Here is a 24,162-nt window from a genome sequence, read left to right on the forward strand (position 1 = left end):
CGCTGGGTGACAGAGATTGGAATAATTTGAAAGGCCCCCCTCGTGAACGCTACTGAACTTGGCATCTTTTGGTGCTGGGATAACAACATGCCGCATACCAACACTCTAACCGTTCCTGTGCTGTTGACCTCAGTCCTATTTGGCGGTAGGATCGTACTTGATGCTACCCTTGCATGTTTTCTCCCCGCAGTCGACCGCCCTGTAGGCTTCGACCTCTTTTTTGGACCCGTCCGGGTTGGTTACGGTTGTGGTGAACTTTTCGGTGGAGCACCTGTCACAGTCAGTACTCAACACAAGTGGGTGTGGGGTGGTGGTAGTAGTTACATGGTGACTTTGGATACTGCTATTATTCTGGTTGGGAATGTGTTGAAGGAGGTTTGGAAGCTGATTGGAGATACGAACGCGAGAATGAGTTTGGGTTTTGGGAGAAAGGTCTTGCTTTTTATAATTGATGGTATATGCCTGCTCGGGCGTCATTAGGGTGCTGGGTTGTCTTTTTGTCTGTGGCTCTGATAAGGCGTTGATGCCCGCCCTCGGGCGAGGCGAGCGGCGCTTGCCGTTTGGGGAAAGAGGCATGACCATCATGTTGTTGGTGCTACGGAAGCCGGGCACGGAGAAGGTGCACTTTTGTAATTCATTGGGTGAGATTGTCCTGGTGGCTGGAGCATTGAGGCTTCTGCGGTTCAGAAGAAAGAGGGAAACTTTGAGCAGAAAGATGATCGAAGCGGAAATCCCGAGCCCATTGTCGGATCCACTTCCTTAGGCGTAGCATAGTCTGTATAGGTGAGCACCTTACCATTTGACCAAGCAGCCGTTGGGTGGTTTCGATGTCTGCTCCTGCCGACACTCAGCCCTTGTGCGTTGCTCGTGCCTGTTGCTCTGGGAGGGCTGGTGCGAGCGGCTCATGGTACAGCAGACGAACGCGATGTGAACTATGGGCGTTGAGGCACATAACAGCTGCCGACGAACGAAACTACGTGGGGTTTAATTTTGCGTTCTCATTAGAGAGCTAGAAGTCTCAAGACATTCCGCAGAGTTGCAATTCTTACCTTCTCAGTCTTGAATCCAGAACCCCGCACTACGACCCAACAACAGACGCCCCGTTCCGATACCAAGAACGGCTAATATAACGTCAGTATGACAAGGCTGATTGCCGAGACTCTTTTTTTCCACGACAAAGACGTCTGCGTTGAATGCCGAGGAGAACATGTGGTTAAGATGCTGTGTAACAAGCCACATGTGGGCTTCGTTGGAGGGCACAGGGTCGGGTAGCTCAAAAGGAAGAGATGAGTAAGCGTCTACCACACCACCCAGGTGAGGGGCTATTTATTTGTTGATGGGGAATGCGTTCGGGGCATTGAGGCCCGGAATCGGATAGATTTCCTGAGGGGGAGAGAGTTTGGTACGGGGAGGGGGAGGTCTGATAGGTTGAGCCGCGTTGGAAGGCATGTGGTGAAGGGGTTCAGCCATGTCAGATTTTCTGTGTGGATGGAGGAGAAGGCTTGAGCTGTGAGATACTACCCATTAGTTTTGTGGCGGACCAACAGACGGGACTATCGCTTTGTGCATGATGGCTTTTAGTTGATGTTGGTAGTAGCTACTACATGTGATTCCAATCTCCATGTCAGATACTAACTAGCCACCCGTGCATGGACATAAATTGGTCTTTTCATCCATCCCCTCTCTTAGCCGCCCCCTCTTGTTTACTTCTCACTTCCTGTCTTCACATCCCCTCCGCAGCAAAAGACGCCCCACCCGGTGACCATCATGAACCACCTCCTATCCCTCTCCCTCCTGGGAGTAGCAGCCCTCTCCAACCCCCTCCCCCAACCCGGACCAAACCCCAACGACCCCAATGACCCCTTCCCCCCCCTACCCCCCGACCTCACCTTCGACGACATCGCCGAGTTCCCCACCTTCAACGGCACAGGCGCAACAATGCTCCGCTTCGGCTGCCACCAGCTCGTAATCGACCGTATCGACCCCCTCGTCAACCCCCGCGCCGTCCCCTCCCCCCACCAGCACCAAATCGTCGGCGGCGACGCCTTCGACGCCTACATGCCCCTCAAGGACATCGCCAAACGCTCCTCCTGCACCGGCTGCTCGTACAGCGACGACTTTAGCAACTACTGGACCTCCAACTTGTACTTCAGAGCACGGAATGGTAGTTACAAACGAGTCAAACAGATTCCGAATAACCTGCAGTTTAACGATACCTTTGCCACGCAGACGGAGGGGGGGTTGACGGCGTATTATGTCAGTCCTGGGCAGGGGGAGCAGGGGGTGAAGGCTTTCAAGCCGGGGTTTAGGATGTTTTTTGGGGATGCGGCGTTGAGGGCGAGGCCGACGACGGGGTTCAATTTGAGCAGGCAGACTTGTTTCAGGTGTTACACCGGGCCGGGGTTTGAGGGGGATAATCTGCCTCCGTGTCAGGATCCGGCGGTGGATAGTTGGGGGTTGCCGCAGAGGAAGTGTTTTGGGATTAGGTGAGCGGTTTTGTTTTGGTGAGATGGAAGAGAAAAGTTTGCTGATGATTGTTGCTGGGACTAGGAGCAATATCCTGTTTCCGACGTGAGTCCTCTTTCCACGCCCTTTGATACTCTTGCCTGCTTCGGCGGCGTCGGCGACTAACAAGACCAAAGCTGCTGGGACGGCGTCACACTCGACACCCCCGACCACAAATCCCACGTCGCCTACCCCCTCGAGGGACCCCAACCATTCAGCGCCTTCCGCACCGCCGAAGCCTGTCCTCCTTCTCACCCGGTTAAGATCCCTCAGGTCATGTTGGAGATCGTCTGGGACACCACCCCCTTCAACGACCCTGAGCTCTGGCCTGCCGACGGTTCTCAGCCGTTTGTCTTGTCGACTGGTGACCGCTCGGGCTACAGCCAACACGCGGATTACGTCTTTGGGTGGAAGGGACAGGAGCTGCAAAAGGCGATGAATGCCGGCTGTGCGGCAGCGAATTGTCCCGGGATCAAGGTGCAGAGTTTGAAGAAGGCCAACAAGTGCAAGGTGAAGCCGTTAGTGAAGGAGAAGTCCGAGGGGTGTAAGTTTTGTTTCTTAGACACTGTGTATGACGTGACGTGGGAGCTGACAAGACTGGACGATAGGGTTGAGTGCGTTGCCTGGTGGGATTCAGGCTCAGTGAGATGTAGTGACCATCTGAGTTTATGTGACCGGGGAGAAGAAAGCTCACCCATAGTTTCAAGACTTTGCATCACCCATTGGTGGCTGGATTGCGTGGATGTGAAGATGTGTGAATGACTGGAGCAATGCTCCCCAGTCCCAGTCTTCCTCGGCCAGAAGAGGTACCTATGGAGCGGTCCCCTCCACACTTGCCTGGACCGAGCGCTACCTCGATTGCAACCACCCCACACACACTAACATATAGACAACCATTCTACCTCCGAACGCCCACAGCTCATGGTTACATGTCAGGATTCTACCCGCATCCGATAGCTATGCCAGGCCAGGGCTCCAAGAGCCAAACACTCAGCTGAGGAACATTCAGGTGAGTTAAAGCCCATCACTAACTCGAGGAACCTCCTTCGCTACACACACCCATTTCAAAGCCACCACGTGCATTTGCCGTGCCCTTACTCCAGACCAACCGGACTCTGCCAGCCTCGTTCTCAAGAAACTCACGGATGCAGGGCCAAGATGGATCGTGAAAGGCCGGAACGAATATCGGAGCTCACCCCGTCCCATAGCTATAAGCCAATTGTTACTTGTCTGATGAAGGGGCACGTAGATATATATAACTCGCCCCCATCTTGGCACTATGAAGTCATCATGACACCCAAAACTTGATGCCTGGGCGATGGATAGGATCTCGGTTAAGATTTGGGATCGATCCACTTGATTGGTATCCAAGTACCTGACCAAACACCAAGGGGACTTGTTAAGATATCCACTCTTTTTGAGATGGTGGAATGGAAGGATCATTTCCTCCGGTGTCCGAAAGCACGCGGGGGAATCATCGTCCCATGTGGTTCCTGGATTTGATCAGTGTTTCACTTCATCGATGTTTCCACTTTTCTTGCTTTGCCCTTGAACCCTGAAGTGCGCTATCCGAATCGCTCATGTTGAACACCACGGGAAAGGAAGGATGGGATTCATTGGAAAGCTGGTTTGTTGCATCCATCCTCCTGACTTTTGATGAGGGGGGGTGGTGGAGGGGGGGGAATACGACGGCGAGTCGGCAATTGGCTCTCCTCACCGCTTCCCTCTTTTCGGATATCTTCGTTTCCGTCAGGCCTCACCACTGCTACCCTGTGCGTGCGGATCCGATGTTGCGAGCGAGCAAAGAATCCCCCTCCCTCGGTGGACTACAAGGCACCTATCACGGATATCTTTATGGCAGCTGGGGGGTGTTTTTGTCAGAGGCCAGCTGATGTGCTGCAAAGGAGGGTCTTGGGTGTCATTCTCGGCTGTACGGCTGGTGCTGGGACCAGGCTTGCTGCCCTGGGCTTGCTGGCCACACACACGGCTTCCCGTCGTTGCATCACGCACGCCCTGCTTCCACCACTGCACTGCGAGGCCCGCCCTCCGAGACGCAAGCAACACTTGCACTGCAGGGCGGGCATAGCCGCTCTCGTGTCGATGTATCTCATACTTCGTACGGAGTATGCACCGGCGTTTATCCGGCTGATCAACTGCCCTTCTTGTCCTTCGAAACCTATGCCCTGTTTTCGCTTCCGCGACTTTTCTTCTTCCATGTCAATCGCTCGTTGGTCGCGGCTGCTCAGGCCAACTACCCGATGGATGCAATGTCATGCATCTATTACACTACACCGGTCAGCGATGACGGTGTGTGTGATGAAAGCATCCGGTACAGTGTCGAGAGTGTTGAAAAGCGCAATGCGGGTGGAGGCAACCGAGATGTAACTAATAAACGGAGTGAGCCGACAATGACGACGCCACAGCTGCGGGCTCCGCACTGGCGTTTGGTGCGCGGCACCCACCCGGCCTCCCGGTTTTGGGGGGGAGAGGAAGGGGGACAGGCAGGTAAGGAAACCCCACCCAAAGCTTATTAACACCACTAAGTTAATTTGCTTGGGGCTAGCCAGGTACACTGCAACTACCTTAGTCAGGGGAAGGAAAGTGGAAGAACAAGTGTTTTTGTTTTGCGCGCAAAAATAGAAAAAAGTAACACGGAAGTGAAAATATACACTCTACATACGTGGGGGTAGCGTCGTGGCCAAGAAGAGAACAACACAATGCGAAACAAACACAAACACTCCCCCAGGTGGTGCGCGCAACAATGCCCTGGGAGGGATTAGGGTGATGAGTAATCCAAGCCTGTGTGTGATCTGCTAGTCGCCGCCGGCAGCCCACGCCGGGCCAATCCCCACTACTGCCGGGTCGGGATTCTTCGAGCCCAGGGGGCGGGGGACTGGCCGCCGGGGACCCGGAACCTCTCTGGAGAGGTCACGGATCGCCCGGACCGGTGTATGCGCTGCGAATTACCTCAAAACACACATTTTCTTATTTTCCTCTCACTCACCCACTTGTCACCACCAGCCCTCCATCCCCCCTCCCTCGCATACACTACCACTACACCATTCAGACTATTCAACGGCGAACAGCCATCTTGGCCGATGCCCTGATTGATCAGGTACGTTAGCTCGGAACAGCCTAGTATGCGAGTCTAGCGCGCGTAATCCCGCAGAGCAACTGGGACCATTCTGGGCTGCAGCAGTGCAGCAGAGCTCACCCGCCCCCCCTGAGGTGTGCTGCCCGCTGCCACTGCTGCTGCCTGTGTGTGCTGAGGGCACCACCCCAACAGCAACCGGGATGGCTCCGCGGTCCAATGGCGGAGGACGGGACCTGGAGGTGTCGGTTCGTTCGGTGAGGAGTCCGCCCTTTTTTCTTTTCTTCGATTCCCAACTCCCAGCGGTTGTCGGTGGAGGGGTGGCTTGGGGCCAGACCAGAACAAGGCAGGAGCCGACCACTGAGAACTGATAGTCACATCTCAGATTTCTTCCTCCAGAGGGGCAGCACCAACAGTGATGGATGACCTGCACAGTCCCCACCATTGGTTGGTTGTGTCAGCCAGCCGGGGTTCCACTCTGATGCCACTGTTCCTGGGACTCCCCCCGGCGTATGCAGGGCTACGAACATGGCGTGTGCACACGGGGAACTGACCCAGGTCTCCCGGGGGCTTGGTCACACGACGGCCTGATGTCCTCTTTTGGTGGCCCTCTCACGTCTCTGCTGCCTCTGTCGCCTCTGGAGCAAATTCCGAACCCCCTGACAGACACTACAGCATACAGCACGGCACTAGACCTCTTGGGCTCCATTTCCCGCTCGAGGTCCTTGCTTCTGTTCAGATTCGCTGATCCGATTTTCTCTCTTGTTCACGAGCACCGAGCACCAGGTGGTCCCTGCGTGTCATATTAGGTGGGTGAATGGTTGATGGAGGGGGAGGGGTGTGCACAAGAACGAACCCACTGCCCTGGCTCGCCCCCCGCTGACGGATTGCTTGGGCTGAGCCGGGACAGGGGTTGCAGAGAGGCGCAACGAGAAAATTGAACAAAATGGGCTCAGGGACCCAGATCATGAAATTCGCTGATCTGCTCTGCTTGCCGTCTGTCCCTCGCCCGGGATGTCTTAAATACCACGGGGCGGAGCCAATTCCGTCATGAGTGTGTCTCTCGTCTGCTACCAAGAAGAACTCGCCAACTTTCATCCCGAGCCGTGCCGGTGCTGTCGTTGTTGCTGCTGTCGGCCATGGCGATGAACCACGACCATGACCAGCATCGCATCAACCCTCCTCACCGCCTGTGCTCCGAATCAACACGTCCCGGCCCCGTACCTGTCCAGCAACACATCCAACTCCTCCAGCACCACCGCCACCACCACTGCAGCTGGAACCAACCCAACACGCACACGCTTCCATAAAAGACTTTAATCCGCGAAAAGCTGCCACACCACACCTGAGACAACCGAATTGCTTTTTTCCCTCTCTGCTCCCACTCACTGGCTTCTGGGTGTCCGGGGAAGCCCTCCACGTCATCCGCCGGGCCGGCCCCCTCCCCCCCCCCCCTCTCCCTTGGGTTGCTCCTCGGGATCTGGATCAGGAACTTGAGACTCCTCGCATCTTCTCATCGAAGCCGGTGAAAGAGCAATTGAAGCCGGCCACCTGGCAGCAATCACCTGCCTAGATAGCATAGAGCCTCTTTGTCCACCGACTCCCGATACCGTCAGCTGGCCTCTCTGTCTGCAGTATCCCCGAGTATAAGATCCCGGCCACTTGGCACCTTTGCACACTCACCCCCTCCCGCAACAACAACCACCAGCCTACCATTTCATGATCCCCTACTCTGGTCATATCGAGGAAAAGACCTCGCTCCGTTGGCGACAACACTTTCGATACACCAGCAACCCTTACGCGGCTTCTCGGTCCGATATCTCACCCCACAACACCGACGCAGCCATGAGTGACCAACCCTTCCCGACTGCCACCTTCAAGCAGCAGTACCACGGCATTGAGGTCTCCTTCCCCGCAGGACAAGGCGACTTCCGCAGCGTGCGCAACTCGTGTGCAGCAGCATGCCGTGCATTCAACAGCACACCAGAGGATGCCGACGTAAAAGTCCGCGGCGAGAAGTGGCTCGAGTACGTGTTATGTTTCTTGTTCTCCGATCGGTCCCGGCCGAGTACCTCGGAGTTTGTCTTATGTGCCCTGTGTTTCGACGGCTAACAAACGTTTTTTTTTTGTTTTGTTTCTTGTAGCATTGTCAAGCCCAACCGTCCTAAGAAGGCTGATGGTACTTCGGCAGAGGAGGGCACCATGGTCACCCACGACCAGGCCATCACCAACCCTACCCTCAAGGCCACCATCCCGTTTGTCAAGCCTCCTCTCTGGGTTGACTACGGTACTCGTCTCAAGGTGGCGAGCACCACCTTCATCAACCGCAACTGCGTGATCCTCGACACGCCCGTGGCTGACTTGATCATTGGGGAACGCTGCAACATTGGCACCAATTGCACCATTGTCTGCGTTGGTCGTAAGTTTTCTCTCTTCCCCCTTCTCTCTCCCTCCCCGGTCTCGTTTCTTTTCTTTCTCCCTGTGTGGTGTGTTCAGCTCAGCCTGCTCCCCCCCGCCTCCCTTCTCATGTCTCGGAATCATCCGGTCCGGGCAAACGGGAGCTGTTCCCGAGGATCAAGGTTGCGGGACCTTTTGTCTCGCACTGCTGCAGATGCATCCCAATGGGGAAGTCGATGACCAACAAGACATGACACTAACACACAACAACAGACCCAGTCAGCCTGGAAGGGCGAAGGACGACCAAGCTGAGCACCGGTGCTCCCGTCACGATTGGCAACGATGTTTGGATCGGCGCCAACGTCACCATCCTGTGAGTTCTTTTTTTTTTTCTTTTTTTTGGGGGGGGGGGGTTCTTTTCATGATACACCTCTCAGATATGATTGGTCAGATAAATTCCCTCCCCCCCCCCGGTTACCTGATGCTTTTTGCTGACCATGCAGACCGGGTGTCTCGATTGGAAACGGCGCAGTCATTGGCGCCGGCACGGTAGTAAACTGCAACATCCCACCCATGACCCTCGCCGTCGGGTCACCTGTCCGGCTGGTCAAGGCGCTGGCCCTCAACGAGGACAAGCCAGCCGTTTTGATCAAGACACTCGACGAGTCAAAGGAGCTGACCAACTCGTTACCCATGGAGCACTGGGACGGGACCGACGCTGCCTTTCGCGCCGCCCAGGCCGCGCAGCTCGCGCAAAAGAGCAACCGGCGGGGGGGCAGCGAGCACCAGCGCGTGGAGGAGCAGCAGCGGGAGCGGCTCAGAAAGTCGGAGATTGTCGTCATTGCGGCTGTCACGACGGTGGTGCTCGCGCTGCTGATGCTGTTCAGCTTGTTCTTCTTTGCGGGGCTGTATCTGGGGGAGAGCAGGGGCTGTTTGAGGAGCTCCGATCTTTGATGACACACCTCACCTAACCCAGCAAACAAACCTGACACGCTACACCAAACAAACAAACCCACCACACGGCCGGCTCTTGTCGTGGGCAACAAGGACAACAAGAAATTATACACATCGGAAGGGAATAAAGCCAATACTTAATAGAGGAGGATTCACACCAACAACGCCGACTCGACAAAAGGGACCCACAGAACAAACGAGCAACACCAAACACGCATTGTAACAACAACAACAACAACAACAACAACAACAACAATAACAACAACAACAACAGGAAGCAAGCAACAACCATATTTCTTTCTTTTCCTTTTCTTTTCACGGGATACCCTCACTTCTTTCTCAGGGCAAAGGGTAGCGGGAGGGGGCAAATCAACAGAGGTTTTTTTCCAGGACTCGGTTGGGAAACGGGGGGTTGGGGGTGGGGCGAATGGAAACGGGCAAACAAACATGGGTCGAAAAACAAACAGGGGGATTTCATTTCTGGTCGGGGGGTGGGGGAAAGGGAAAGGGGACGGGGAAGGGGATTAAAAAGGCGTGTGTGTGTGTGCGTGTTGTGTCGTTGTGGCCTTTGCACAAAACCCCCCAACTTTTGCTTTTTATAGTAGGTACCTGGTACGGGCATGACACAAGGTCTTTAAGGTAGCGTTGATATTTTTTTCGGGCTCTGATTTTGCCACGTTTTAGCGTTTCGGTTTTTGCTGAATATATATACCCCCGGCTTTTTCTGAGCAACACTCTGTCTACACCACACACATGGCACCATGCAATATGTGAATCACAATTCAGCTCGTTGGGGGATGGATGTACAAAAACTCCCAGGTTGGCGGCAAGCCACAACCTCTACTCTATTCATCAAAAAACAAAACACCAAACATAACTTTATCCACCAGGGAAGCCCTCCTACTCAAACTTGGCAACCTCATACATATCGTCCGGATCCTTCCCCTCCCTCTCAACAAACCCCCTCACCTCCCCAATCCTCTTCTCAATCTCCCCCAACACCTCCTCCCTGTTATCCCCCTCCCTCACCCCCTCCACCACCGCCCACCTAGCAACATCAAACCTACTGACCCCATTCAACAACATCATATTAAACGGCGTCGTCGTCGTCCCCTCCTCCCTATACCCCTCAACCTTCATCCTCCCCACCCCCTCTCGTCCAAACAACAACCCCTGCAGCTCAGTCGGATACCCATGATAGTTAAACAACACCGGCCTCTCCCGCGTAAACAACTCCAAAAACCTCTCCTTGCTCAACGCATGAGGGTGCCTGCTCACGGGAGCAAGAATCATAAGGTCAGTAACATTCACCACTCTGACCTTCAACGCCGGACAAATCTCCCGGAGCAGTTCCGCCGCCTTGACAACCTCAAACGTGACCTCCACCCCGATGCCCACCAAGACAACATCCGGCTCCTCGTTCGGCCCGAGAGGGGTCGAGGCAAATTGCCAGATGCTCGCGCCTTGCCTGCAGTGTTCGGCCGCTTCTTCTGCAGAGAGGTACACAGCAGTAGGCTGCTTGGACCCGATGATAAGATTCGTATAATTCCTTGACCCGAGGCAGTGGTGAACAGTCGACAAAAAACAATTGGCGTCGGGAGGAAGATAAACCCTCGCAGCCTCAGCCTTGAGGTTAAGAACCGCACCAATGAAGCTAGGGTTCTGATGAGAAAACCCATTGTGCTCCTGCCGAGCCCAAGTGCTGGTTTCAATGTAGTTGATCGACGCCAAATCCCCCCTCCAGGGAACTTCCCGGGCGATCTTGACAAACTTGGAGTACTGCACCATCATGGTGTGGACAATACCCAAAAAGGACTCATAACTAGGAAAGATGGCAGTCCTCCCAGTCAGAGTATACCCCTGCATGAAAGCCTGGCAGTCATGCTCCGACAGCACCTCGATCACCCTCCCCCCGTTCCCCCTTGAATACTCATCCCACTGAAAGTTCCTCTGCGTGTGATCCAGTATCGCATCCAGCTTGTTGCTCTCCAGCTCATCCGGCGAAAACAACCTTATGCTCTTCGGATTGTCCCGAAACACCCTGTCCAAAAACTTGCCCGTAACCTTCATGCAGCTCTGATCAGTCCCCTTTTCCACCGTAAACTCCCTCCAATCAACCCTCTTCAACCCCTCATAGGCATCATACGTCAGCCTATTCTGCCCCAACCTCCTCTCCCTCTCCCGCGGTAAAATCCTCGTCACCTCCTCCGTCGGCCTTCCGTCCTTAACCAGCTCCCCAATCCGATAACTCTCAAGCCACTTCCCCAACTCCCCCAGCTGTCCATCCTCCTCCCCCGCCTTGGGAAGCGGCACTTGATGCGAGTGAAAACTCCCCTCAATAATCTTCCCATCCACCTCCCTCGGCCCCGTCCACCCCTTCGGCGTCCTCAGCACAATCATCGGCCACCTCGGCTTAACCACTGCCCTCCCCTCCCTCGCCGCCTTCTGTATCTTCCTGATCTCCCCCAAAGCCCAGTCCAACCCCCCCTGCAACTCCTCATCCACCCGTTCCAAATCCTCCACCACCAAAACCTGATACCCATACCCACTAAACAAAGCCACAATCTCCTTGTCATCCATACACCCAAAAATAGTCCTCTCGCTAATCTTGAACCCGTTGACATGCAGTATCGGGATCACCGCCCCCGACTCCTTCGGGTCCAAGAATTTGATCGCATGCCACGCCGTAGCCGTCGGTCCCGTCTCCGCTTCTCCATCACCAACCACTACCGTGACGACCAAATCAGGCTTGTCCATGACAGCACCAAACGCCGCCCCCAGCGCATACCCCAACTCCCCCCCCTCATGAATAGCACCCGGAGTCTCGGCATTGATATGACTCGGAAACCCCCCCGGCACAGAAAATCTCGTCACCAGGTTATGAAACCCGCTTTCCGTGAGATCATACTCCCCGGGGTAAAACCTCTCCAGTGACCCCTCAAGCCATAAAGCAGCCAGCGCAGCGGGAGCGCCGTGACCGGGACCGATGATGAAAATCATTTCTAGGTCGGGGTTGTTTCGCAAAAGAAGGTTGAGGTGGGAATACACAAGGACGAGGCCAGGGCAGGTGCCCCAGTGCCCGAGGAGACGGGGCTTGATGTCGTTGTGGGAGAGGGGGTTTTGCAGCAGAGTGTTGGAGCGGAGGAAGATCATGGATGCGGCGAGGTAGTTTGCTGCTCGCTGGAAGGCTTTGAGGGAGGCGAGGTCGGTGGGGGGGAGGGGTTTGGGAGGGAGGGTGACAGATAGATCGTGGAGGATGCTGTCTGGGAGGGAGGAGGGGAGGGCGGGGGGGTTGGGGATGGGGATTTCGGATTGGGGCATTTTGGTGGTGTTTTTTTTCGCGTTGTCGTGATGTTTGTTGAAGGTTGTGTTTGTTGATACCTAGCGAGACCGTTCCGTAGTCGTGGTCGTGTGAGTGCTATTTCAACGGTAGGGCGGTGTCAAAGTGTCGCGGGCCGCGCCGTTAAACTCAATTGTATAGCAAACGGTCGTTGTCTGTGCGAGATGCATGCAATGGTTTGAGAGAGCGTTCGTTCATCGCAGCTTTTTGCAGTTTCAGCTTCGGATGGCAGGTTTGATAACCCGCAGGAGCTCTGTCGTATCGATGACGTAGGGTAGTCCCACCAATCAACCCCCCTCCTGCACAACAACCAAGCTGTCGGATCGGCCCACTTTTCCCATTGGCTGTCATGACCCGGGAATGCCCTCACACAACGGAAGTCACAGAATCAAAAAACGCTCATAGTGGCATCATATCCACATCTATTACGCTCATGTATCTATAGGTTTTTGTAGTGTGAGGTAAGTAAAACCTACCGCCTCAAACCAAGCCCAACAACCCTCATAGGCCACTCGATCCACTCCCTGTGCTCCTCATCCAATATCTCATGCGCCCTCTCCACCAAGTGGTCCCCCCATCCCTGAAGCCACCACGTCCTTTCATGATGTTTCCACAGTATGCAAAAATGCGCAAAGATGGCCACCGCTTCCGGTGTGGGTATCTTGAGCAGCGGCACAAGCGAGTCTGACACCTCCCACAACCACAGCATAGCATCCAACACATCCTTTTCCTCCTTCGCCCCTTCTCCATTCTGTTCTCGCGTGATGATCACCAACGATAACTCCAGCTCATCAAGAGCGTGGATATACGTAGCCAGCCGCTCTTGGGCACCCTCCTGGCCTTCTTGTTTCTGCATGCTACCCAGGATATTTTGTCTCAGAGCAGACAGCGGCCCCCACGCCTCTCCCATCTGGCTCTCTTGCATCTTTGCTCTGTGCGTCCTCCACCTCTGCCCTCCATACGCGAGAAACGGCGCTAGCATTGTCTCGTGGCCTCTCGGCCCGAGAACACTGCTCAGTGATTTGGCGCCCGTAACAAGAAACGTCCACTCTGGAAAAGACGATGTTTCGTTGATGAAAAAGGACCCCCCCTCTGAGTGAGGTCTCCTCGGACTTGCCAATGCTGTCGACCATGTCAGCACAAAGAGTCTTCCAACACTACCTGAACTGCAAGACCTACCAAAATATATCGTCAACATGCTAAACAAAAACAACCTCGCAGCCGCGTTTTTATCCTCCCGCAGCAGATGATGCTGCCCATCATCACTCAAATACTTCATCGCCTCCCTGCTCGCTTTCTGATGCAGCACCATCCCCTGCGCGGTATAAAAATCCCTCCTCTCCGAGCTCTCCTGATGGTAAGCAAGATGCAACGAACTAATCGCCAGCACAGCCCTCATGATGAAATCACACTTTAGCGCCGCGTCCACCACATCCACCCGCCAAAACTCCCGCACGCCAGCGTCAGACGCCAGGGTGAGATATGTCCTCGAGGTAAAGTTGTGCAGCAGCTCCAGCTCCAACAGCGGCAAAACATCCGACTCGACCGACTGAGAGTGAAGATACGGACCCGAAGGCGACGACGGCGAGCGGGACGCTCTCGTGGCAGTTTTGGCAGCATGCCTCGCACCACTGGTTCTGTTGGGAATCCCAAGCGTGACTGGAGTGGCGGTCCCCGGCGGAGCGGTGAGAAAAGGGCACTCGACCCCGTGCGAGATGCAGTTGAGACATGACGGGTGGCGTTCGTCACACTGGGGGAACCCGACAGTCTGGTTAGATCGGATCTATCTAGATTTTGAAACGATCGGAAGAGTAGGGGGTAGAGCGCAGACCTTGATCTTGCGTGCCTTGCAGATGGCACAACCGGTGCGGCTCTTTTTGTGCGTCCTTCGGCCCGTGTACGTCAAGCCCACCGGTGGCTGCTGCTGTCGATGCGTCACGATGGTGGGGACGGGAGCCGGTGGTTGTGGTGGCACGTTCTGGCCACCATGTGGTGTCGGAACGTTGGATCCGAAGGGTGTGGGGGTCCCGGCTGGGGAGGAGGGACTGGGTGTCAATAAGCTGCTGCTGCTGCTGCTCGGGTTCGGGTTGGAGGAGTTGGACATGTGGGTGAGACTAGATGATTGGCTGGGGAACGTGTTGGAGTGAGATCAGTGAGATTGAGCGGGCGATGACAGGTTGGCCACGTTTTGGTCGTGACACCGTCTGATTTCTGATGTTCTGTTCCTCTCGAGGTATCTTACAAATCAACAGATAGAAAAGACCAAACTCTGGACGAACATTCAGGAGGAACAGATGAAAAGACAGATGGCGCGGCCTTTTGACTGGTCAATGGCTTCTTGATGAGGCTGTGGTCCAGCGACCCGGATAGCGACCCCCGAAGTTCAACTGGTCGGCGGGACTGCATCGCGCTAAAACCACCCCCGCAGATGCCAAGCAACGTGCCAAACGACTGTGGATCTGGGGCTGTGTCAAAAAATTCCAACGACGTCAGAGAAGAAGCTGTCATCACCAACTTTTTGGGTGGTTTTGGGGGTGCTCTTGAGTGCCTGACTTCTCGTCATCGAAGACCCATCCAAGATCTTCTAGAACCTAATTCACGATCAGGACAAGCAACCAGTCAAAGGCCTCATCATGACAAATCCGAGCCCGATGAAGAATCTTCCTTTGGTGGACCCCTTTTGGCTTGGCAGCCTCCGTCAATAACTACGCCAAAGGGTGTTGATAGTCGTGTTCGGCTCAATCTTGAATTTTCAACCAATCAAAACCCAAACAGCAAATATGAGAGCCAACACCTAGAGGCGAATCTACTCGCTTTCGCAAAGCCCACAAAATTCCACATTCCTTCCTATCGCAGCCGCATTGTTGAACAGAGCAAAGCCTCGACCCGGAGCTCAAACACCGCAAGGAGGAGAAAGAGATTACATCCGGCTGCGAGCACGTCAGCACGAAGCGTCACAGGAGCTCGGGCTTTTGGCAAACCCGAACGAACTGATGGATCTTACATAGATGATCCGCTGTAGCTCACTGGAACTTGTGTGTTTTTTTAGACCAAGGCAATCCCATCCGCCTTCCCGTCCCTCGCCTTTTCCTTCCCTCAACCTAATTTCAACAACATCAGCGTTTTTACACTCTTTTGCTGACGTTGTTTTCCTCACGTACACGCGGTTTTCGGATAGACTCACGGCAATTTGGAGGATAGACAGATACCACGACGCAGGTCTATACCCCTGAAAACTCGAGCTTCGGACTCCACCCCCAGATTCGATCCTGAGATCTCAACACTCAACAGCAACCATATCCAACGTCCCAACCCGGACACCACCCCGCCAGCAACAAACGGCGGCCAAAATGACTGACACCGACCTCACCACCCTCCCCCCGAACTTCTACCCCACCTACGAAACCTGCCCCTCCATCTCTCCCCTCTGCCCCGTCAAGGCCACAACCCTAGGCTACTCCCCCAACCTCCCCGTCAACGTCTTCCTCGCCGTCGGCTTCGGCCTTTTCGGGATCATCACCCTCCTCACCGGCCTCTGGAAAAAAACATGGGGCTTCTCCACCACCGTAGCAGCAGGTTGCATCCTCGAATGTGTAGGCTACATCGGTCGCGTCCTCCTCAGCGAAAACGCCTGGAACGCCGACGCGTTCAAGATGCAGATTGTGGCAATTGTTCTTGGCCCAACGCTGGTGTGCGTCGGGTTGTATCTCACGTTACGACACATCGTCATTAGCTTGAACCCGGAGATGTCGAGGATCGCACCGAGACTGTACCCGATATTCTTTGTGCCCGCGGATGTGAGCTGCTTGGTGATTCAGGCCATTGGCGGGGGGGTTGCGGCCGCGGCGGGGAGGGATAATTATGATATTTTGAAGCACGGGAATCGGATCATCATGGCGGGGATCGTGCTTCAGGTTTTGGTTCTGGGGGCGTTTGGTGGGTTGGCGGGGGATTACCTAGTCGGGGTGAGGAAGAGTTTTAGGCAAAACCCTGGGATGGAAGGGAGCGCGCTGTGGAAGGATGGGAAGTTTAGGGGGTTCTTGTGGGCGATGGGGGGCGCGTATGCTGCGCTGTTGATTAGGTGTGTCTACCGGATTGCTGAGATGGCGGGGGGTTGGGGGAATCATATCATGCAGCATGAGTCGAGCTTTGTGGTGTTGGAGAGCTTTATGGTGTTGATTGCGTGCGGGTTGTTGGCTTGTGCCGCGCCTGGGCTTTTGTTCCCTGAGATGTCGCATGACCAGAGGGTGAAGAATATGGGCAAGGGGAGGCAGCAGGGGGGTGTGGATGTGGAGAGCGGTGCGGGAGAGAAGACTGCAGGTACTGGTGCTAGTGCCAGTCCTTCTGATACGGAGAGGCGGCCGGGGACTGGGGAGGGAATCTGAGAAGAAGGCCTGGGCTAAATTGGGATATGTGGAGACGGATCTTGAGGACATGCTGAGATCAGGACTGGAGTTCAAAGTCATTTTTGTCCCTTCCAGGCAAACAAAATCTTTCACGCATGAACTCGAACGCATCTGAGCATAAAATGCGGCCCTGGTCGTGCGGCTGAGCCACGTGGGGGTCCGGAACTCTGAAAGAAAACACTGTCGAGGTTCATTCTCAAGATTCCAGCAGTTCAGAGCCTATGTCGAAGCATAGTTGTGAAAACAAGTCATATGCCGCGATGTACAAACCTTATCTTCACCGTTTACCCGCTAGAACTATTGGAAATAGCGAGGGTTCCATCACCACATCGCTTGGCGCGTATCCGCTTCGTTGGGCTGACGCCAAGCCGTTCTGGGATGCCATTTTCAACGCCGAGACAGAATCAAGGGTCCAGATTGGCCGGAAGAGCCCACTTGTCATGTCAAGATCTTGTGCCGCCACTTGACCCCTTTTGGACAAGGGGGTGCGGCGCAGGCAATCTCGTTCTTATTTCCCGCTTGGGTTGCGGGATGCTGCCTTCCTCCCTACCTCCTTTTCGCGCCCGATCGCGTCTCTGCGCGGCACATTTCCATCTCCATTTTGACTACCTTGGTGGCCACGGGGAGGAAGGACAAGCATCGGCAACTTTCGCTAACTTCCCGAATCCAACCCGGCGATAGGTACATATCCTCATCCAGCATGGCTGTCAACCGGGCCTGGGCCGCCGAGGGCTTACGGTCTTTTTCCAACCGTCCACGTCCTTTACCGACTAGGTTTTGGGTTATCAGTTTGGCTAGCATCTTCGTTCTCGCGTTGCTCTTCGTCGGCCACACATCTGACAGCTTGCCGTCCATTCCTGGCTTGAACAAGGAGCCTGAGAAAGCTCAACCACCGCCGCCAACGCCCGAGTCCAACGACCCACCAAAGGGACCAGCAAAGAACTACGACCCTGAAGAATTCGACCTTGATGAAAACGGGCTGAAGATGTGGGTACCCCCACACATGGACGCCCTCGTCCACGGAGTCCACGCCTCTGACGGCGTCAAGAGAAAGCCAACATACCCCCTCGACCCCTTCCCCCAAACACCAATGACCTCACCGGTGCAAGACAACCGTCCCCGCCCCTGGCTCGGAGCCGTCATCTGCTCCGCCTGGGACATCAAACGCCGCATGCTGATCCGCTACACCTGGATGAAGATGTTCAAAGACGTGCCCATGGACCAACGCTTCGTCATCTCCAACCCCGGCCCGGACTGGCGAGCCGTCATCCAGCAGGAAAACGCCACGTTTGGCGACATGATTGTGTTGGACCACCTCCATGAAGACGACTTCACCGCCAACACGGTGAAAACCGTAGAGTTCTACCGGTGGCTGTCGGATAAGTCCCCGGTGAAGTACGAGTTTGTCTCCAAAATGGACACTGACCTCTGGGTCAACGCTCGTGCGTATTGGGACCGGCAGCTCCTCCCTAGATTGGACGTCGTCAAATCTGCCGATGGCAACACAGTCACGGGTTATAAAGCAAACGTCAACCACACCACCATCGGGCAGTTTTATTATGACAGTTACCACCGCACGGCGTTTCCTCACGGGGCGATTTACACTGTTACTTGGGATATTGTTAACTTGCTGCCTAAACTGCAAGATAAACACCACATTATCGCCGGGGAGGACGTCACCATGGCTTGGCTGCTTATCAAGGGTCATCAAAAAGTCACCATGGCCATTCTGACGCAGGAAGAGAAATTCGAATTCGACCACAAGGACACCCGGCCAGGGGAGAGGACACCCTGGGCGAGGAAGGGGACGGATGTTACTTCTAGCTGGCATGCTATGTACGGGAGTGAGATCTTGGCCATTCACCAGCTCAAGAAGGATGATGACTGGCTTATGGTGGCGGAGTGTTTTGATGAGAGGGGGATCAAGGAGATGCCGCCTTATCCCGAGAAGGAGCCCGAGGATAAGGGGGAGAAGCCGGGGTATCCGAGGCCGTTTTGGACGCAGATCCCGAATGACTTTTGGGAGACGGATGTGGATGGGACTTTGCTTTGTAATGGGATTTGGAAGTTGGAGCCGGGGGTGGGGAGGGATATGAAGAAGAAGCCCGAGGGGGCATGAGATCTAATGTGTATTGTCATGGGGGTTTTTTTTTTCTGTGTAAATATTGGGTATCTTATCTGGGCATCTATGTCGTTTTGTGACGTTGATGGTTGGGCAGACAAGTGGTGCCCTGGTCTGGGAAGATGCCAGTGAGGATAATGGGTTGGATATAAGCTTGGTATAGAGAATTATATAGAACTGAAAAAGCAAAATCTAATCGTGACTATGTGCAAGGATTCTTATGGCTTAACTTCCAGCGGCTTATGAAATCCAAAAATTCCACGGTGACCAAATCCCCAGCCATCCATCCTACGTGTGCCAGTTGCTTGGATCAATTCATGTTGAAGTCAGCAGGTGTGCTCTTCCTGTTCTCACTTGAGGACCGGTCCACGGCCTTTATCTCCCTGCTCGCATCGTCAAACTTACGGCTCCCCCCCCGACAGCATTATGCCGCCTTGGTGCCATGTAAGCTACCCACTGCCTAGAAGTCCAGTCCCAAAGAGGGGAAGGATCCCCGCGGACCCACTGACGCAAATGTTGTTCCCAAACGAGACCATATATCCAGTGGAATGGGTATACCGGGCATAAGTGCTGGTTCCGGTCGTGTATAATGAAAGTCGGTGCGGTCTGATGGAAAGGGGGCTTCCACTCCTGTGAATCGCTAGCCACCATGCCCATCGGATCGGTATACTCCGACAGAATATGCATGTTATGAGGCTGGTGCCATCGGATCATGCTGCTCAAAGTGGTGCTCTTGATACTCCCAAAGTAGCCCATGAGCCATTCTTTTCGGGGCATTTTGAGATCTTCGCAATCCCAAACGGCAATCTCTGCTCTCTCTGTCGGGTATCTGAACCCGACAGCCGCCCAGTATTGCGACGTAGCCAAGGGAATCACCAATACCTCCGCAGGCACCTCGGCGCCAAACTCAAGCCAAACTTGGAGCTCGTTCCATATCGAGACAGGAACGGCGCCTTTATACGAAAAAGCAAAGAGAAAGATGAAGATACTAAGCGTATCCCTCCAAGGGGATTTGCTCCCGATCGCCATACCATCTTGCCGATTAGCAGTCAAAGATTCGCGCCACTCACTCACATTGAACCATGGAGCTTCTCTGGTTCCAATTTGCGGATAACCAACGTTTGGGGATAAACCGCGCTCCAACAAAGCTCTTAAAATGGGGGAGACGTCCATGAATTGCTGGCTTTTGAATTGCTTGCGCGTACCACTCACAATGCTCGCGAGGGTCAGCAACTTGTGAGAATCGTCGTCCAAGAGACGGGGGTCCTGTAACCTCCACATCACATAGTTCAGCATCGGCGCAGCCATGTCCGTTGCAATGGCAAATAGAGAGCCTGGCTGATTCTCCGGGTGGCAAATTTGAAAGCCATCCCCGCGCATGATCACAAACCAATCTTTGGGCGGCTCCGCGGTAGAAGAGTCGGCGGCCACGGAATATTGCCGGAAAGCGTCAATCTCGTCCAACAAGGTAAATATCCATGAAGCTGGCGGGGCAGTCATGGCAGAACCTGTCTTTGCCAGACATTCTATCATGGCCGGCAACCGCCGCTCCTGCGCAGCCCTCGCATCGAGTTGTTTTCGCGGTGTAAAATTTGTTTGTGTGAAACTCAGGGCTTTGAACTCGGCCAAGTACGTAGTCAGGATCCCTTCCGCTACCCAATCGTCGTCAATTTTCCAATTGGGCGCCAAATCTCGCAGCTCGGTGGACAAAAAGTCGGATACTGAGCGGTGCGTGAAATCCGCCGCGTGTTTCCGGTCCGAGTTCAAGGTCCTGACCTCGATCAGGCCTTTGCACCAACTTTGCAACCTCTCGGCCGTCTGTATCTCTCGTTTCCTGTAATCGTGCTCGTTGGAGCAAAGAGGAACCGGAAAGAGAAAACGCCTATCCTCATCGTTGTGTTGGCAGTTATCAAACGAGTCGAATATGTAAGAGAGACCGAACAATGTGAGTGCTTGGGACGTGGTCACGTTTTTGGCTGGTGAAAAGTTGTTCGAATAATCCCCGGCAATGCAGTAGCCACGAAGTCGTAACATCATCGCCAGTACGAAGTGCGCTCCTCTGGCATGATGCTTGGGAATAGTCTTGAAGATCCTCCGAAAAAACTCATGGAGTTCGTCTGGTGCTGTTTCGATAAGCCGGTGGATCGTGTGGAATGATGTACTCCGCTGGTTCGGAAGTTCTTCCTCTATGAGCTTCAGTAAGAACACAACCCACAAGAAGACACCTTTGGCGTTGTCGATGATCAGCCGAGTTGTCTTATCCTGACGACCATCGGTGTCTAACAGTGCAACACGCTGAAAATAAGGGTTGGAACTGAGCCTTTCATGTACCAACGCGCCGATGTCAGCATCAGTGAGATGGTGGAGTGTAATGCGATGCGCATAATGCAAAGCTCCAAGTATCGGAGTTTCTTCTCGGCTTGAAACACAAAGCTTCACGTTCCTGTGTTTTGCCCAGCTGCCTAGCCTGTCACAGAAAGCCCAGAGAGACTGGCTAGGCTCATCAAACTCATCGAGCCCGTCAATGAAAAGACAGATCTTGAACCGAGCAGATATCTCTTCAGCTGTCAACAGCGTATTGACGGCATTGTTGATCTGGGTATCTGATATGGTTGGTATCGGAGATTTCGCTAGCGACATTGCAGCGTACCTCCTTGGAGCCCAATGATCCGGAAAGAGTATACTGGCAAGCTCAGAATTGCCCCTGAGTATGTCATATATTATTCCTCTCAAGAGCCCGCGTGTAGTGTTTTGCTCTGCTGTTCCGATTTTCCAAAAAAAGAAACGCGAGCAAATGAGTTGCTTTGGTGACGGGCCTGAGGCGGCCCAAGACTCAAGACACTGTTGGGTTGTAGAATGTGTGGCCAAGTACTTCATCAGAGTTGACTTGCCAGCTCCAGGTTTGCCTGTAATGTGATAAATACCCGAACCTGATCTTAACCAGTGAATAAATTCTTGGGAGGCGTTGACCCTGGCGGGATCCTCGCTGTCTGGCGAACTATCGCCACTCTCCACCCCCGACGGCCGCCCAAGCATCCAGGAGAATGTGGTACATGCTGGATCGGCAATCTCTTCGAAACGCTTATCAGCAGTAGCCGGCCTCAGGGCGCCCAAAATAGTCGCCTGATTAATCGACTCCAACGAGGCCTCGGACAAATATATTGCGTCTTTGATCATCTGCAATAGGTCCAACTTCTCGGTGAGCTTTGCGAGCTCTAATGACAGCACATCCTTGACTGTTTGCAGGTTCGACTCGTTAACCAGCCTAGCAAGCCCTTCCAGTGGATCGAGCTTCTGACTGATGGCTTCCAGTTTTGTTATCAACTGTGGGCTACGTTGCTCGGAGGCTGCAAGCAGCTGTTTTATTACTGAAACATCGTTACTGAGTTGGAGAAGTTAGAGGACAGGTACCTGGCCGGCCGAAAGTGAAATCTAGCATGTGAGCTTACTTGGTGGTAATTGCAAGTGCGGTTCTCAGTTGGCCCGTTGCCGATTCCAGCTCTTTCTGCAGATCCTGAAGTTCCGACTTGTGCTTTGTGTATTGGGCTTTGGCTTGCAGGGCACTGGCAACCGAAGATGGCTTGCGAGCTTTGCACAGGTCGAGCATGGCTCTTATTTACTTGATCGTTGCAGAACACCGCTCCGATGCTAATCTCGCGGACGCGTCGAGCCTGGGGTTGGCAAGCTGGCCAAGTGCAGCATCGAACTGACTCATGGCAAGGAGCAGTTTGTCTGTTTGTTTGGTGAAACCCGAAGTCGACTTGTACAGGTCCCAAAGTGTTTTTCCAGTTTTGACAGCAATGTCAACCGTAGAGAGCACGTTGACTGCCAACGAAAAGGCTGATATCGGGTCCATATTTTCGGTCTTTGAATTGAGAGCAGCGCTCAACACGAGATTCGCTGCTTTGCTTGGGCGCCTTTGAGAACTTGAAGAAATCCGACCGAGTACTGGTCACGATCAAGGTTGGACATGATTCCGGCAGGATGGAATTTTGGGCGGCAGCCAGCAATGGGTGTTCACAGCCTCAGTTGGAGGCTGTGTGCCTGCACGTAGTACCTATGCTTGGCACGCTTACCTGCACTATACCGGACCTAGGTATGCAGATAACACAAGCCAACGGTTGTTCTTGCTCATTGATGTCACGATCGCATCGGTCCAATCACCTGTAACAGTTCTACGTGAGTTATTTGGAAGTCGATGTGCAAGCAATGTAAGCTACCTTACCTTACCCACTCACTTCTATGCTCATCATAGTACAGTATATAGGTAGGTACCTCGTTTGCAGAGCTTAACTGAAGTATATATGAAAGTTGGAGATTGTATATGAGGTAGGTATGTGGGTCGGTAGGTGGTATTCAAGATTTGAAGTTATATCTTGCAAGTATATATGGGCCTGGATAGGCACCTACATATGTCTAAGCCTAGGTAAGGTAGTAGAAATCGATTCCATTGATGCTGACGTGCCCAATGCGGCTCTAGTACGCTAACACTTGTCAAAGTGAAGGTCCGCTCTTGCCGAGCAAACACCCATCAGGCGGTTCAGCTTGTTTTGATCTGATAGTGATCCAGATGGCAGCGGCGTAGATTTCTCACGGGCTGACAGCATGACCTACAATGGCGGCCCAGCCTCGCCAGTACCAATTTCCACCATGCCATAACCAGATGCCATGATATGATTTCCAGCACCCAATCCCGCGAGGCTATCACAGGCAACAGCCAAAGCAATGTGCAAAAAAAAAAACACCATTCCACATTTCCTCCTCCCCTACCCCTTAGCATGCCACCAAGACATAAACACCACCACAACCCCACCCAGAACTCATCCCACCACCCTTGACCTCCTTGATCACCAGCAAAACAATGCCCAACATCCTCCCAATCTACCACCGAACCTGGGAAACCCTCCGCCCCTGGGCAATCCCCTGGAAACCCCTCCCCAAAACCGCTTTCCACAACCCCCCAACCCCCAAACCCGACGATGACAATAACCTCGTCTCTTCCGACCTCCCCGAAGTCCGCCCCCTCGACCTCCTAGTCCCCTACCACCCAGAGCGTCAACTAGGCAAAGAAGTCATTGTCTATACTCCGCCTCCCCCTTCCTCACCCTCCGTTGAATACCCCCAAAACGGCAATCCTGAACCCCGGTGGCGCCGTCACCGTATTCTCCTCCTCGCAATAGCGATCATCCTCGCCGGTGGGATGATCACAGGGGGGATAGTAGCCGGTTTCATCGCTACACGCCCACCACAGCAACCGCAACAACAGCAGGGTGGGACTGTGAACGACGATAATGGCCAGTGAGTCGAGAGTTTCTCCTTCTACAGATGAGCATTTGTTGACAGCAAA

The 24,162-nt window shown here is 54.0% G+C and overlaps 7 protein-coding genes across 7 annotated transcripts; 4 read left to right on the forward strand and 3 right to left on the reverse strand.

Moving 5' to 3' along the window:
• Nucleotides 1-1,001: 1,001 nt before the first annotated feature.
• QC761_0083430 (uncharacterized protein) lies at nt 1,002-3,227 on the forward strand. Its single transcript, XM_062872882.1, has 4 exons — nt 1,002-2,486; nt 2,551-2,571; nt 2,643-3,049; nt 3,114-3,227. Exons 1-4 carry the CDS (start codon nt 1,768-1,770, stop codon nt 3,149-3,151), a joined length of 1,185 nt encoding a protein of 394 aa, XP_062731306.1. The 5' UTR covers nt 1,002-1,767; the 3' UTR covers nt 3,152-3,227.
• A 2,168-nt stretch (nt 3,228-5,395) lies between these two features.
• Nucleotides 5,396-9,691, forward strand: QC761_507780 (uncharacterized protein). Its single transcript, XM_062879991.1, is given in 6 exon segments — nt 5,396-5,853; nt 5,982-7,623; nt 7,741-8,015; nt 8,267-8,366; nt 8,497-9,048; nt 9,063-9,691. The coding sequence occupies 4 exon segments, from the start codon at nt 7,316-7,318 to the stop codon at nt 8,945-8,947; spliced, it is 1,134 nt and encodes a 377-aa protein (XP_062731307.1). The 5' UTR covers nt 5,396-5,853; nt 5,982-7,315; the 3' UTR covers nt 8,948-9,048; nt 9,063-9,691.
• Nucleotides 9,692-9,847: 156 nt separating this feature from the next.
• On the reverse strand, nt 9,848-12,268 carry QC761_507800 (uncharacterized protein; the record flags this gene model as incomplete). The annotated part of the gene is made up of 2 exons (XM_062879992.1): nt 9,848-10,088; nt 10,140-12,268. 2 exons carry the CDS (start codon nt 12,266-12,268, stop codon nt 9,848-9,850), a joined length of 2,370 nt encoding a protein of 789 aa, XP_062731308.1.
• Nucleotides 12,269-12,688: 420 nt separating this feature from the next.
• On the reverse strand, nt 12,689-14,908 carry QC761_507810 (uncharacterized protein). Its single transcript, XM_062879993.1, has 3 exons — nt 14,119-14,908; nt 13,467-14,037; nt 12,689-13,409 (listed from the first exon to the last, which is right to left on the reverse strand). Exons 1-3 carry the CDS (start codon nt 14,389-14,391, stop codon nt 12,760-12,762), a joined length of 1,494 nt encoding a protein of 497 aa, XP_062731309.1. The 5' UTR covers nt 14,392-14,908; the 3' UTR covers nt 12,689-12,759.
• Nucleotides 14,909-15,637: 729 nt separating this feature from the next.
• Nucleotides 15,638-16,672, forward strand: QC761_507820 (uncharacterized protein; the record flags this gene model as incomplete). The annotated part of the gene is made up of 1 exon (XM_062879994.1): nt 15,638-16,672. One exon carries the CDS (start codon nt 15,638-15,640, stop codon nt 16,670-16,672), a length of 1,035 nt encoding a protein of 344 aa, XP_062731310.1.
• Nucleotides 16,673-17,393: 721 nt separating this feature from the next.
• Nucleotides 17,394-18,812, forward strand: QC761_507825 (uncharacterized protein; the record flags this gene model as incomplete). Its single annotated transcript, XM_062879995.1, has 1 exon — nt 17,394-18,812. The coding sequence occupies one exon, from the start codon at nt 17,394-17,396 to the stop codon at nt 18,810-18,812; it is 1,419 nt and encodes a 472-aa protein (XP_062731311.1).
• Nucleotides 18,813-18,956: 144 nt separating this feature from the next.
• Nucleotides 18,957-22,779, reverse strand: QC761_507830 (uncharacterized protein). Its single transcript, XM_062879996.1, has 2 exons — nt 22,265-22,779; nt 18,957-22,197 (listed from the first exon to the last, which is right to left on the reverse strand). Exons 1-2 carry the CDS (start codon nt 22,420-22,422, stop codon nt 19,191-19,193), a joined length of 3,165 nt encoding a protein of 1,054 aa, XP_062731312.1. The 5' UTR covers nt 22,423-22,779; the 3' UTR covers nt 18,957-19,190.
• Between the last annotated feature and the right edge of the window lie 1,383 nt (nt 22,780-24,162).

The sequence above is a fragment of the Podospora bellae-mahoneyi genome, chromosome 5, assembly GCF_035222275.1.
Source record: "Podospora bellae-mahoneyi strain CBS 112042 chromosome 5, whole genome shotgun sequence".
Taxonomy (NCBI): Eukaryota; Fungi; Ascomycota; class Sordariomycetes; order Sordariales; family Podosporaceae; genus Podospora; species Podospora bellae-mahoneyi.

What these genes read in the sequence shown, in the direction of transcription:
- QC761_507830 (XM_062879996.1), bottom strand. Translation starts at nt 22,422, where the DNA reads ATGCTCGACCTGTGCAAAGCTCGCAAGCCATCTTCGGTTGCCAGTGCC. An exon ending in GCACTTGCAATTACCACCAA is followed by an intron (nt 22,198 to 22,264) that starts GTAAGCTCACAT and finishes TCTCCAACTCAG; the next exon opens with TAACGATGTTTCAGTAATAA.
- QC761_507780 (XM_062879991.1), top strand. Translation starts at nt 7,316, where the DNA reads ATGATCCCCTACTCTGGTCATATCGAGGAAAAGACCTCGCTCCGTTGG. An exon ending in CACCATTGTCTGCGTTGGTC is followed by an intron (nt 8,016 to 8,266) that starts GTAAGTTTTCTC and finishes ACACAACAACAG; the next exon opens with ACCCAGTCAGCCTGGAAGGG. An exon ending in GGCGCCAACGTCACCATCCT is followed by an intron (nt 8,367 to 8,496) that starts GTGAGTTCTTTT and finishes CTGACCATGCAG; the next exon opens with ACCGGGTGTCTCGATTGGAA.
- QC761_507810 (XM_062879993.1), bottom strand. Translation starts at nt 14,391, where the DNA reads ATGTCCAACTCCTCCAACCCGAACCCGAGCAGCAGCAGCAGCAGCTTA. An exon ending in GCAAGGCACGCAAGATCAAG is followed by an intron (nt 14,038 to 14,118) that starts GTCTGCGCTCTA and finishes GGGTTCCCCCAG; the next exon opens with TGTGACGAACGCCACCCGTC. An exon ending in CATGTTGACGATATATTTTG is followed by an intron (nt 13,410 to 13,466) that starts GTAGGTCTTGCA and finishes CATGGTCGACAG; the next exon opens with CATTGGCAAGTCCGAGGAGA.
- QC761_0083430 (XM_062872882.1), top strand. Translation starts at nt 1,768, where the DNA reads ATGAACCACCTCCTATCCCTCTCCCTCCTGGGAGTAGCAGCCCTCTCC. An exon ending in AGGAAGTGTTTTGGGATTAG is followed by an intron (nt 2,487 to 2,550) that starts GTGAGCGGTTTT and finishes TGCTGGGACTAG; the next exon opens with GAGCAATATCCTGTTTCCGA. An exon ending in GAAGGAGAAGTCCGAGGGGT is followed by an intron (nt 3,050 to 3,113) that starts GTAAGTTTTGTT and finishes ACTGGACGATAG; the next exon opens with GGTTGAGTGCGTTGCCTGGT.